At 45.7% G+C, this 14,577-nt stretch overlaps 1 protein-coding gene across 2 annotated transcripts in view; it reads left to right on the top strand.

Moving 5' to 3' along the window:
- The first annotated feature begins 526 nt into the window (after positions 1-526).
- ENTPD2 (ectonucleoside triphosphate diphosphohydrolase 2) overlaps positions 527-14,577 on the top strand; it is a 39,040-nt gene continuing 24,989 nt past the window's right edge. Inside the window, exon 1 of one of the 2 annotated variants that reach the window (XM_083597359.1) lies at positions 527-782. In XM_083597359.1, coding sequence (XP_083453485.1) covers positions 660-782 — 123 coding nt within the window. In that variant the 5' untranslated portion in view covers positions 527-659. The remainder of the gene's footprint in view (positions 783-14,577) is intronic. The other variant, XM_083597360.1, reaches the window with a different exon arrangement.

The following is a 14,577-nucleotide window of genomic DNA, read 5'->3' as shown; positions in this document are numbered from 1 at the left end:
CCTGTACACTTTGGAACTCCCTGCCTGTTGATGCTGCTTTCACCTTACTCTTTGTGGTGCCTGCTAAAAACATACTTGTTTAAAACAATAAACAATAGTCTAAAACAGATTAAAACATCTGGGCAGCCTTGTTTAAACAAGAATGCTTTTAGCAGAATGTTTTAGAAAATGTAACTGTCTGAAAGTTTGAACGCGCTGCTGTTAGTTTTTCCTTATTATTGATTTATCTTTTTTGTAAGTTGCTTCGATGTTTGTGTGCTGTTGCTGCTGCTTTAACAGTCAAACGGTGTACAAATTTTATGAAACAGACACATTAGCACATAAATCGGCGGTAGCCTGCGCCTGCACAGAGAGGTTCCACCGACCTGCCATCCCCACGCGTGGGGCGCTGATACTTCCCAGGAAGCCCGGTCCAAGCTGACTTGGCAGCTTTGCTAGGAGGAGGAGGAGGAGGAGGAGGAGGAGGAGGAGGAGACTCTTCCCTACCTGCCCAGTCAGGTCCCGCCCCGCCTTCCTTCTTTGGCTGCGCCAGCCTCTTAAGCCGCCCGGTCAGGAAGGAGGAGGAGCTGAGCTTCGGAGCAGCGGCGGAGAACAGGCGAGGCGCATCAGCTCCGGTTCTCGGTTTGCAGCTCCGGTTCTCGGTTTGCCAAAGCCGCGAGATGGGCAGCGGCGGGACCAAGAAGGTGGCGGTGGTTCTAGGCGGTCTGGGCTTGGCGGCGTTGGCGGGCCTCCTGCTCCTCTGCCTGCCAACCAAGGACCTGCGGGAGCCTCCCGCTTTCAAGGTAGGTAGCGCGCGTGCAGCGCCCGGCATAATCCAGACGCCCGGCGTAGCCTCCGCTGCAGCTGGCGTGGAGGTGGTGGGAAGATACCTGAATCGGGGCACAGCTCTGTCTCCTCCAGGAAAAAGAGCATGTGCAGAGGCACTCAGCTTTGCAAACTGAGCGGGCTTGGGGCAGCGTTCTGCAGCAGAGCATCTGCCTTATGCGCGGCAGGTCGCAGGCGCAGTTATTGGCATCTTCCAACAGGGCTGGCAGCCTCCCTCGTCTAAGAACTTGGAGAGCTTCCGCCAGCCAGAGCTGGCACTGGCAGCGCTAAGCGCGGCGGACCAGTGGCCTGACCCCGGTATAAGGCGGCTTCCTAGGGTTCCATTCTGACCCAGCTCTTCATTCAGAACAGTGGGGACCGGAGCCTTATTTTAGTCGGGGAAGGGCTGTAGCTCAGCCTCAGAGCGCTCGCTTTGCGCGCAGGAAGTTCCTCGTCCGGTCCTTGGCGTTTCCAACGGGAGTCACACGGGGCTTCTGCCTGTCAGTGCCAGAGGACCAGTTCCTCAAACAGGGAGATGGGATGGAATGTTGTTTCTAACTTCCACTTTTCTGCGGGTGGCGTCGTGGCAGCGCTTCTCCCGCCTCGAGTTTCCGAACCCATTTAATGACCTCCAGTTCAGTCCGAACTCTTGAGCTGAAAGCAAACCAACTTAAATGTTTTATCTAATTGAAGAGTTCAGAAGATGAAATAAAAGGGCCCCATCTAGGATGCAAAGTTGGAGAGAGCTCAGTGTATTACACAGTTTCCATAGGAACTTCTTCATCTTTCTGTTCAAAAGCTGTGGAAAAGTATATCCAGTTTGTTTTTTTGTTTGGTGTGTGTGCGCGCGCGCGCGTTGAGAGTCATTAGGAACAACGCTTAAAGTTTTCTGTTATTGCTATTTATTAATTTATTAGCCAACCCCTCATGCTAAGGTTGGCGGGTTACAGCATTAAAACCAATATTTAAAACAACCTAAACTCTTAAAGCAACTTGCAACCATAAAAATATGTTGGGTCCTAAAAACACGCGCCTCGAGTGTTAAAAGCGTTGGTCTTTGATAGCCGTGGGGGCATCTCCTTGCTTTGCGTTTTGTTGTCGCGGCGTTTAAGGGTTTGTCGATTTAGATGCGTTTTCCAGGTGGCTTGATTGGAGGCGCGCAGGGTTAATGGGGTTGAGGAGGGAAAGGGGTCTCTAGGGAGAGGGGATCACTGACTTAGCATCTGCCTGGTGCAATTGGAAGTTCATCCCCACTCCCGAAAATTGTCATTGATTTTGTTCTTGAACGGGTGGTGGAGGAAGGGCAGGCGCTTCCTGGGCAGTTTAAAGTTTAGCTTTCTGGTGAACAAGTCTTTGCACTGTAATTCAATGGTAGCAACTGTTTAGAGGTTTCGTTGGAACCCAGGGCTGAGCCCCAGGGCTGAATCCAATCTCTCTTCATGGAGCGCAACGAAGGACGGTCCTTTAAGGCCCTGTCTGTTCTTGGCTCTGGCGCCACCTATTGTTGGTTTCTCTGCTTTCTGCCTTTCTGAAAGTTTTAAACTGGTGCTGTTAGTTTTTCTTATTGATAATTTTATAATATTGTATCTTTTGTAAGCTGTTTTGATATTTGGTTGTTGTTTTAACAGTCAAGTGGCAGACAGTTTTTCTGGGTGGCCAGCCGCCATAGCCGAGAAGTGGTGGCTAAACATGTAACAGTAGCTCTGAGCATATCCAAAGTGCCACCCTACTTACTCATGCTCTGCTTATTAATTTTTTTAATCACCTGTGTTTTAATATGCTTCTGAGATTTTGTACTTAGCTGAGATGACAAAGTTAATGTGTTTAATTAGAGAAAAATATTTACTGGCATTTATTCAGGACTGGAAACTTCTTTTTGTATGAAATAAAATGCTTGTAATATCTGGATTTGAAGATTTTAAAAATGGTTTATAGAAGATAGAATGGTTGGAAATTAATGAGTAAAAACTATATTTACCTGCAGGACAGAGAACCAGGAGTCTTTTTCATAGAGTATTTCTTTCCCTTTTCTCTTTCTCCCTTTCTTCTTTCATTTATTTCCCTTCCCCCTTTTTTCTTCTTCTTTCTGCCTTTATTCCTTTTTAGATTAAACATTTATTTCAGTGTATTATAAAAAGATATTCTGTACTGGGTATGAACTTTTGTATATCTTTGGGCAAGTATCAATAAATATAATTAAATGGGGGGAGGGATAATATTTTGAGATTATTTGCTTACATCTTTCATTTTCAGCTTTTTGGCTATAACCTGTATTTGGCTGACCAATAAAAGTTGTTGTTGAATAACCACACCGAACCTGCGACCATCTAAAATCAGAGGCTAATATTTCTGAATGTGACAGAATAATTTGAGTACAGGATTGAATGCCTATAATCTCTCTGTTGTATTAATTAAATGCTTTGTGTTATGTATGTGGGGGAGGGGAGGGTCCTGGATGGCTTTCCTGGGTGCTAAAACTGGGGTATGTCCAGGGAGCAAATCATCTTCAGTGACAGGAACTCTGCATTGGTACCTTATTTATCAGCACCTATAACAAAAATAAAACCATGGTACAAATCTTTCAGATTGCACACCACACTTTTTCAAAGCAGAACGGGTTAAAATGAAATAAACGGCCATACATTGTCTCCAGCAAAGTGTCACTGAATGTGCCCATTAATCTAGCATTGGATATTACCCATCTTTACATCTCCTGGTTAATATTAACAAGCTGAGATATTAACAAGAACAACTTCAGAGTGAGTGTTCTTTTAAGAAACAGTGGAAGGAATAAAAAGGGATTGCTGGGTGGACTTAAGGACCCCCTGCCCTTGTCCAGCCACCCCTTTTGAAATCAATTATCAACAATTTGAAGGAGGTGGGGGGTGGAATCTGCTAAGAAATATTAATGGACTGGATGACAATGCACTTTCTTGCTATCCCTGCAAGGCCTTCAGGCCCTTTGGCATCTAGTCAGGGAGACACAGGTCAACTCATTTAGTTGCAAAGCCTGCTAGGAAAATTTAATGTCCTGTTTTTGGGGAACCCAGTACTGTTGGCCTCCAGTTCCCATCAGCCAGAACTGCCAATGGTCAGGGATGATGGTCTGAATGGCCTCAGGTGTTCCTCACACCTGGCCTAGTGGGCAGCTTCGCCCTGTGATAGAAAAATCCCAGTTTATCACACAGCAGCGCTTTCAAGATCTTTCAGTGGACCAGGGTTTGCACCTGACCCGCCCATCTCAGAAACCAACACCCTCCCATTACTGGCATGGAGTAACGGTCACAATCTTTCTTCCTTTCTACCTCCCTGGAGAGAAAGGCAATCAGTCAGCTCAAGCGCTCCAAAACACTTTAAGAATGCAAGGGTCATCTGTTTAGATCAGGGAGGGCAAGGACTTTGCTGGCATAGAACATCTGCCTGGCATGCAGAAGAGCCCAGGTCTAAGGCCTAAGACCACCCTGGGAAGCTGCTGACAGTCGGAGGAGGCTGGATGGACAAAAGGTCTAACCTGATACAAGGCAGCGTCTGATGTTTAGAACAAGCAATCTGTTTGCTGGAAATAATCCCAGTTTCCGTGCCTCCCTTTTTATGGTGGTTTATTGGATTCGTGTGAGGTATCTTCTTGGGCAGTTTGTAGTTTCTGCTTTGGAGAGATGCCTGATTTAAAAAAAAATGCAATAGGAATCATCTTCAAATACCTTTGGAATGCTGTTCTCTTTTGTCTCTTGTTCCAGAGGATAAGAACCCAGATTAGTGGTTGCACATTGCAAGAAAAAGGGCTTTGAACGAAGTGGTAGGCAGTGGAACAGAATGGGGTTTCTCCTCACTGGAGGTTTTAAAGCAGAGGCTAGATGGCCTCCTCGCAGGGTTGTTGTATGAGGAGATTTCCTGCATTAAAGGGGTGAGGGTTGTACTAGATCCATGAGCTTAGCCCCTCATCCATAGCTCCACCCCTCTCTTTTCACAATACAGTGGTACCTCAGGTTACAGACGCTTCAGGTTACAGACTCCGCTAACCCAGAAATAGTACCTCGGGTTAAGAACTTTGCTTCAGGATGAGAACAGAAATCGCGCGGCAGTGGCAGCGGAAGGCCCCATTAGCTAAAGTGGTACCTCAGGTTAGGAACGGACCTCCAGAACGAATTAAGTTCTTAACCTGAGGTACCACTGTGGTACCTCGTGTTAAGTACTTAATTCGTTCCGGAGGTCCGTACTTAACCTGAAACTGTTCTTAACCTGAAGCACCACTTTAGCTAATGGGGCCTCCCACTGCTGCTGCGCCGCCGGAGCACAATTTCTGTTCTTATCCTGAAGCAAAGTTCTTAACCTGAGGTACTATTTCTGGGTTAGCGGAATCTGTAACCTGAAGCGTATGTAACCTGAGGTACCACTGTACACTCATCGAGGTTCTGCTTGCTCCTTTCATATCTATCAACAACAACAACACAATAGCAAATACAACAACTTAAGCAACAACAGTAGCATTTCAATACTATAAATACTACAAGATTGCATTACTGGTAATCTTTTCTCACAGAGTCGGTCTTGCTCCTTGGGAACCTCTTCCTTGAACCTTTTCCATCTAGGCATCTGGGTTGGCCCTTTTTTGGGTGCTGAGCACCATGCCAGACAGGCAAGATGCCTTCCATATGATCACAAATTTCCAGTTACGTTTAGGGCCTATCTGTGTTCCCATCAGCAGGGCAGGTGCAATATCTGCTGTCAGGGAAGATGAGGTGAGGTTAGAGCGGGGAAGCCCTCTTGTGTCATCCACACAGTGGAAACTGTTGCCAAACACGCCTCCTTCCACGTGCATTCCTGCCATAAATAAACACAGGGCAGTGTAGGAGTTCTCCGCCTACCCTCCTGGCTTTTGTTTAAATTGTTTGGGGCACTGCGCCTTATGCCCTCCCCAGAGGAAAGGAGGCAAGAGAGAAAGGTATCCCAGCTATTTGGCAACGAGGATCTATTGTGAAATGGCAATGTGAGCTTAGGAAATGAAGTGGCACATTTAGGCAAGGTCAGGTTAAACATTAAGAATATATATACTTGCTGGTGCAGTTTGCAAATGGAGCGAGGCTGTGTGGAGAGATTGCGAAAGAGACTTCCTTGTAGTCATCGTTTTCTTCTTTGACCACATTTTTGCACCACGGAAATCTCATACTGTATCTTCCTTGTAGGGCACCTACCAGACATGCATAAATGTAAGCAGATCTGCTAGCATTTCCTTTCGTTTATCTCGCTGCCCTGCATCATGATGGAGGCCATTTAGGTGGCTTTCGATGTAGAAAGAAAGAGATATGGTTAGATGACACTGCTGGGCTGGAGCTCCCAGTGTTCCTGATCATTGGCCACATTAGCTGGTGCTGATGGGATCTAGAACTGGGTGGGTGACCACCCAGAAGCCACATCCACCATGGCTTCTATGATAGCAGCGTCCAGTATGGTTTCAAACTGGATGGGAAACTGAGATCCCTACCTTGCAGGGCATTGGACTAAATGACCCTCTACAGTTTTATGATTCTGTGGAAGAAAGAGTCTCTGGATCTTTGCATTTATAGCCAACCTTTCTTCCATAGAATCAAAGTATTGTAGAGTTGGAAGGGACCCTGTAAAATGAAGCGGACCTTCCAGATGTAACCTTCCAGATGTTGCTGGATTGCAGCTTCGCTGTTCCCCACCCACTGCTATGTTGAGGCCAATGCAAAATGGATTCCACGGGGCTACAGAGGGTTGAAAGGTAAATGGAACTTCCACATGCAGGGGCAGTCTACCTCTAGGACAGATAGGGCAGACAAACAGTAGATCACCATCAACTGCCACCCCCTGCTTGCCCCTTTTGGGACCTACAGTGCTGACTAAGTGAGATGATTGCTTCCCACTCTGTTTGTGGTTTACCCACTTCCTGCCTCTGGCAGGCTGACATTTCCTGCTGATTTCTGAGGCGGCACTGCCATGACATAGGCTCACTTTTTTATTATTTCTATTTAAAGGTAGTCAAGATTTCCCACCTGTGAACATGGGATCTGTGGATCCATAGAAGGGGGATGAAGGACAGAGAGGGAGAATTGTGGGTTCATATCTTGCTTCCAGCATTCTCGCTCATCATCCCCTTTAATCTGCACCATGGGAAGAGTCACACTGGCCTGTGTTACGCAGTCACTGGAAAGCTGTTTGAGAAAAGTGAAATAATATAGAGATTGTTCAGGGGAGTTTCTGCTTTTGTTTACATGCATAGGCTGGGTTGCTGTGGGAGCACTGCATTTGGAGAGTCTCCTGGTGGGGCGGGGGCAGGGGGGGGGAGAGGCACGGTCTCCGCATGGACATCCTGCCTTCCACGCTTGGTATGTAAATCTCTTTAAATCCCTTGGCACCACAGCCAAGTCTGAGAGTGCAGCTTTGCCAGGGCAGGAGAGAGCCTTTTAAGAAGCCTGGGAACAATCTTGCACAATTTTGCTGAGGCCTGCATCCAAAAACCTGCCCTGCACGCACAGAAGCCTTTTGGCACCTTGACTTTGCTGGAGGGGAGATCAGGAAAGCCTTGGGGCTAATTCATGGACTGCAATTGCTAGAGACACTTCCAAGTCATTTGCAAAGTCTAAATCAACAGTAAAAGGATGAGTGGTTTGCATTAACCATGACCCCCTAATGCATTCTCTTTCAGCATGGTTACCTCTCAGCAGTTCTCAACCTGTGGGTCCCCAGATTTTGTTGGACTACAACTCCCATCATCCCTGAGCTCTGGCCTTGCTAGCTAGGGGTGATGGGAGTTGTAGTTCAGCAACATCTACAGCCACAGGTTGAGAAAGGATGCTCCAGATATTACCAGACTCCAACTCCCATCATGCCTGATCATTGGCCACACTGGCTAGGGCTGATGGGAGTTGGAGTCCAACAAGGTTTTAGGTCCTTGCATCTGTTTACAGAACCTTGAATAGCTTTGCTCCAGGGTACTTAAGGCACCACCTGAATATTTGTATCTCATCTCAGTCACTGAGATCATCTGCAGCAGCACTGCTGGTCATTCTCCGGGTTGGTGAAGTTCATATGAAAGCATCAAGAAACTGAGCCAGTCCTGTGGAACACTCTGCCGCCAGAGAACCAGCAAATTCCTTCCATTTCAACTTTTAAATGTCTGATGAAAATTTTTATTCCTTCAGGCTTGGAATACATATTTCCACAATAGTTAGCTGATTTCTGATTTTAACCTTTTGGTATGGTTTTTACTGCATGCCTTTGTGCACAATTGTTGTAAACGGCTCTGATATGTTTAGGAAGAAGCAACTAAGGGTAAGAGCTGTTCAACAGTGGAATGTTCTCCCTTGGGAGATGGTGGACTCTCCTTCCTTGGAGGTTTTTAAGCAGAGGTTGGCTGGCCATCTGTCCTGGATGCTTGAGCTGAGATTCCTGCATTGCAGAACATTGAACCAGATGACCCCAGATGACTCTACAAGTCTATGATTTTATGAATCATCATATGTAAATATTTTTATAAACATCTGGAGGGCCACAGGTTGCCATATGGAGTGCTACTTGATCAGGATCTGAGCCATTCCAGTCAGCCATGCCCCTGTTTTCCATCCCCACTCTGTCAGTCAGTATCCTTTGACTACTGACCACGCTCGGTCTTTATTCAGCAGTTTTTAGGGTTTTCTCTTTCCACCACTCCGACTGCACTGGGGGTTTTTTTACTGGGTATTTTTGTACTTCTCCAAACTTTGGGGCAGCCCCAAGCCTCTTGACCTCCTTCTTGTGGGGAGAGGGTGATGTTATTTTGGCTACCTAAACCTTGACTCTCATAGCCTGAATCTATCAGTCGAAGGAATGATTTGGAACCTTGTTCTGTGACCTCCCAGGACTGATCTCCTCCCATTCCCTTCTGCTCGTTCCTTCCTTCAAGTTTGATGACGCCTCCTTTGGCATTTCTTCTTCCTTCCTCCAGATTAGCATTCAAGTCACTCAGGAGTTATATAAATGCTGTGCTCTTTCCCTGCTTTCATTCCTACTTTCCAGCTGGAACTCTCCCTGACTCTCCTGTAACTTTGCCAAAGTGTGACTTCATCTGCAGCCTCCCAAATGAGACAATGAGCAATCCTGAAGCCCTGTTTCTCAATCTCTCTCACTTGGAAGCATTTGTGGTTTTAAGCAGAAGCTTTGGGAAGTGACAAAATGTGCTGTCACAAACTGACATGATGTCTTAGGAATACAAGGAAGAGCTGGGTCAGGGAAGGGCTGTAGCGCAGTACTAGGGCGCCTGCTTTGACTGCAGAAGGTCTCAGGTTCCCCTAATGGCATCTCCAGGTAGGGTGAAACCCTGTGTAGAGCTGCTGGCAGTCAGTGTAGTGATACTGAGCAAGATGCATCCAGTGGTCTGATGGTATTAGGCAGTTAAATGACCACACCCCAGAACAGTTGGCCATAGAGCAAAGCCAGGGATGACCCTGGACTGAGCCTTAAGTGGTCTCCAGGGCCTGGTGCAATATGTTAACTGTTGCTGGACCGATTAGCAACAGTGATCACAGAGCCATAACTTCACATATGTAAGTGGACAACTTCCAGTAACATTCATATTTGACTTCAAAAGTGGAAAGCAGAGATAGAATGGCTTCTGCAAACTATCTATATGTAGGGATGAGCAGTGAGGCAGCCAAGTTTGCTGGTGCTGCTAAATTGTTTAAAACAAAAAGAGTTTGAGAAGAGCTCTGATAGGACCTCTCCAAACTGAGTGAGTGGGTGGTAAAACAGCAGGTGCAATTCACTGTACACAAGCGTAAAGTGAGACACACCGGGGCAAATGAAATAGTAATATCGATTTCATGTTTATGCTCCTGGGTTCCGAGGAATAAATGTGGCCCTCTAGATGCTGCCTTGCAACAAGTCTCAACGTATTTCTGCTTTGCAGGGGGCTGGAGTAGATGACCCTTGCAGTCCCTTCCAAATCTACAGTTTATGATCTACGAGCTGCAAGAGTCAAGCAGCATCCTGGAGGGCTTGCAAGAGACTCCAGGTCTTTCCCTTTTTAATTTCAAATCAGGACACAGAGAAGCTGCAGTCAATTCTTCTTCTTGTTGTTCTTCTTTCTGGGAATCCCAGAGATGTTCTTTGCAAAGGTCATTCAGCCGCTGCCAGAATGAGCCCCTGTGCGCTTAGAAAAATTCTTCTCTGTTCGGCAGATTGAGTGCCAGGACTTCTCCAAGAGACTATTGGGCTTGTCTTGGGCTTTTTGCAATGCAGCAGGGGCTGTTTTAAGGAGGATCTCTTGAATTCATTCTCTCTCACTGGTATTTTTCTCTTTCTCTCTCTCTCTCTCTCTGCCTCTGCGACTATTTCCTTTCTCAGAGCTTCAGATAATGTTTTCTGCTCAGTATTCTAGTTGGACCATGACATAGGTGCAAACTCCTAGGGGCCGAGGGGTCTTCGCTCCCCCCCCATAAAATATTTGAAGGAGCCCATCCCCACCCCCCACTGATGGGCATTGCCAGTCAAATGGTGTGCATGTTCCACATCTTGTGATTGATTATATGGGGTGGGGCTTACCCTACCCTGTATAGTGTAGTATCAAAATAGGGCTTCTTTTTTTGGCACAATATGGATAGACGTCTTTTCAAAATTTGAGGAAGAGGTTTGGCTATATTTTACAGAAACTATATCAATCAGTATTCCATTATTGATTACATCAAAACTTATTTATACTGTTGAATTTATCTTAATGCTACCAGCGTTTTCAGCTATACACAATTATTTTCCATATATTAAATAAATTTCTTTAAACACGTGTTCTTCTTGTTGTCTTATTCTATATGTTAAGTCTGCAAGTTGTGCATATTCTGTCAACTTAACTTGCCATTCTTCTTTGGTTGAAGCAATTGGTTTTGCACAGCATTTGATGCATAAGAAAGATTATTCTCAGGCTGAAGATGTCATTAATATATGCAGGTTGACAGGCCAGTGCAGTTTCTGAAAGTTGAGGTTGTGTACTGCGGGGGGGGGGGGGGAATGGTCAAGAGCAGCCTTTGCCTATGCTGACTGGGGCTGATGGGAGCTGTAGTCTAACACCGCAGGAGGGCACCAGGTTAGTGAAGGCTGGTCAAGAGGGTAGCTCAGGTGACCCATGTAATGTTGGGGTGTCTTTCACCCCAGTTCCTCCCATTCTTAGTGCCTGCCAATTAGCCTTGATGGCCCATTGTCTATCCTACCATGACAATGAATTGCAATGGCTTGGTCACTGGGTGTGGGTAAATGGTTAAAAGCTTGAACTTGGAGTTCATGCAAGCACCTTGCAAAATTTGCTATATAAGGGCATTCTCTGAAGCGGAAACACAAACCCACTCTGCCACCTCCAGCTTTCAGTTTTAGATGCATTGTGAAGATGAAAGGAAACATTTTTCTTGGTGGTGTAAAGAAATTTAGAATCTGGCTTTGGGACTCTCTCTCTCTAACTACTAATTGTTTTCTCTTCTTGGGGGGTCTTCTGAGATCCTTCTGCTGCTGTTTTACAACCCAAGCCTCCCAAAGGCCCCCAAATGATTAGAGTACAGCAATTCAAGGAAAACCAAAACCTCCTGGGGCCACTGTTACGCACAGCTCAATACCAAACCATGTGGGAAGTTGTCTCTCCTGTGGCTCTGCGAAAGTTGCTGTTCTGAGTTTGCATCCGTTCAGTGGAAGCTTCCAGGAAGTGGGGAGACAAGTCTAATATGCTCCACATTCTAAGGATAGATCACAACTAATAAATGTTTTTTGTGGGGTGATGGGGAAGCAGCATTTCCTTAGATTTGGACATGCTAGCCACAAAAGAAAGGCAGCAATGCTAATCATGGACCCCTCTGCATTTCCAACTTTACTATAAGAAGACATTATTTAAAAGATACCCTTCGAAAATCTAAGGGCATATTGGCATTCCCACCGCCACACATACATACATGTCCCCTCCCCACTTTGTATCTTGCATTCCCTCCAGCAATTAAGTGATGGGAGATCACAAATGCCTTTACGCCCTGCTCGTAAAGGCATCCTGACTGGCTGCTGGAGGTATTGATTTAGATGGCTCTTTGGCCAGATCCAGCAAGGCTCCTCTTAGGATATGTTGTTGTTCTTTGCACACACACACACACCCCTCTCCTGAATGCGTCAGCTTTCCAAGAACTCTGTGATCTTTACAAGTCATGCATCTGGCAGTCCAAAGCATGTATTGTTTTGGAATTTGCAAGAGTCCAAGTCCCAACTCTAGATTTTTCCACCTAAAGGAGGGTGATAAAAAAACAGACTTCTCTCCAGGCTCTTTTGCGGGGGCCTGTCAAGGAAGCGGGGGTTGGGGGGTGAAATATACTCAGAGTCACAAAGTGATTTCATGCTCTTTATTCAGCTCATAGTGGTGAGGAGGAATGAATGAATGTCCCCTCAAAGTATCTGCTTTATATACATTATTTACACAATGGGCTGCACATGATTAGCTAATTCCGGAATTCTACCGTAAGCCAATCAAGTTGTGGATTCACTTCTATCTGGAGCATGATTGGGTGGTTCCTGCCAACCAATCATACTGCTGCATTGTTCTAGGACCAATCAGACTGCTGCATTCTGAATCCTATTGTTCTAGGACCAATCAGACTGCTGCCTTTTGGATCCTATTGTTCTAGGACCAATCAGACTGCTGCAGTTTGGATCCTATTCAACTCAGTACATAACAGGGGGTGTTCCTGGCTGAGGTTTGACCGACAGATGTGCAGGCTGGGAAATGGGTTGCTCTATGTTGCTGAGCTCACAAGACGCTGTTTATGGAAAAATTGGCCTTGTGAATCTTGTAGCTAAATAAGCTCCAGGGGAGCCTTGCTTAAAAAACGGGAGGAGAGGCTGGACTGTAGAACAAGGCAGGAGGCATAGATGACTATCAGATGTACAAGGGAACATGGGCTGGCTGTTGGTCTGAATGTCCCCTTTTGGCTTGGAGTGGTCAGAGGTTATGGGAAAGAGATTTCAAGGGGCGGATGCTGGTCCTGCAATAGGCGGAACCAATGTGCAAACTGTGGAGGCAAAGCAAGCGAGCTGCTCTGAGTTTTTAATTCCCTCCACCCCTGACTCTAGCCAAACTGCTTTGGAAATCACAGAACTGTAGAGTTGGAAGATATCGGTCATCTAGTCCAAACCCCTGCAATGAAGAAGTCCAACCTCCTGCATAAAACCATCACCATTTGCACGCACACATATTACACAAATGTCCTGGAGTGTTTGCAAACATTCCTCTCAGGTGTATGGTGTCTGTCATAGAATGTTGGCCAACTGGAGCCTGCTTCTGTGAGTTTGGATATAGCTGTCATGAATCTTAAATCTGAATTGGATCTTAAGTTCAATTCCACATCAGCCTGCTATTTGTTCTTTAAGTTCTCATGAAAATTCATTGGTATTTTAATGCCAATTTCTGCTAATATATTCATCTTTATATACAGCTTTGCCCAACATTTTTTTTTTTTTTTTTGCAAAGCACATCTTCTTTAAAGTTTGGCATCTTGGATGTCACTGCTACGAATACAGGCACACTGTTCCACACACTTTACCCAGCCTTATGCAATTTTGTGCACATTGCTGGACTGGAGGAGAATGGCATTGCAAAATTCAGAGGAACATAAATTTTGGAGGATGGCTGAGTTTTTGTCTGCATATTTTTCGAGAAAGCAGAAATTAGGCAGGCTTACCTTTAAAGGTGATCTGGATGGAATTTCTCTCCCATCCTGAATAGTTGTCAAGACAGAGCCAGGCACTACTAGGGTAAGTGAGGTGCCAGGACTTGTTTGGAAGGAAACTGAAGCAACGTTACCAGTTACAAGGCATTTTTTGCTTGCTCTGGATACTGTCATGTTGTCTGGGCAGCTTCTTTAGGACAATCAAGTTATTGCTTGAATGCAAACCGGCGAGTCTCGCCCTAGAAAATTAACTGCCCTTGAGGTGTGTATTAAGTAATCAGACGGCATTAAGAAAAAAACCCTTTTGCAAGAATCTCCACCAGATTTTTGACAGAGAACTGGATCGTCCAGGATCTCTGCAAAGTGGAGGGTGAAAGGCTGGTGCTGTGTGTGCATTGTTGCAAATTTGAGAACGTTATCCTAAGAAGAGCCCTGCAGCAGCTGGATTGGACCAGAGGGGCCCATCTAGTCCAGCATCCTCTTCTCACAGTGGCCAACCAGAAGCCCATTATGGGAACTCTGCAAGCAGGACCTGAATTCAACAGCAGCTCACTCCCCACTTGCAATTCCAAGCAACTGGTACTGCCTACAATAACAATGATGGGTTTAGTTTGGATGTGATCTGAGGAGTCCCTTATAGTCCTGTGATTCTTGGCTGCGTTTTGTTCATCAGGAGAGGTTTTAGAGAACAAGGAAGACCTCTAGAGATTATCTTGCTGGTTCTGAGACAGTGTTCAACTGCCCTGCCTTTTGACATGGAAGCATGTTGCATCAACAGATGGGCTCTTCTGAAAGGAGAAGGTCATTTGGGAACCAGAGAATCATAGAATTGTATGATTATTGTTGATGACTTCTGGGAGGAAGGAATAGCAGTTCAGCTGCCTCTCTGTTAGCTCAATCTTCTGGTGTAGGGAAAGCAGACTGAGAGGTTTTTTTGCTCATCGTACTAGAAAGAAACATTTTACCACCCCTGGCGGGAACGCATTCCAATATGAGGGTTTTGGTCTGATGTGCATAAGGAACTGCTACTGGTGCTACAGGTGTTAATACAGAATTATTTTTGCTGTCTATGTTTATGGGGCATAACAAG

This window comes from Podarcis filfolensis (genome assembly GCF_964270895.1).
Source record: "Podarcis filfolensis genome assembly, chromosome: Z".
NCBI classification, from domain to species: Eukaryota; Metazoa; Chordata; class Lepidosauria; order Squamata; family Lacertidae; genus Podarcis; species Podarcis filfolensis.
The sequence above is the reverse complement of the archived record's forward strand: the minus strand, read 5'-3'. Positions and strand labels throughout refer to the sequence as shown.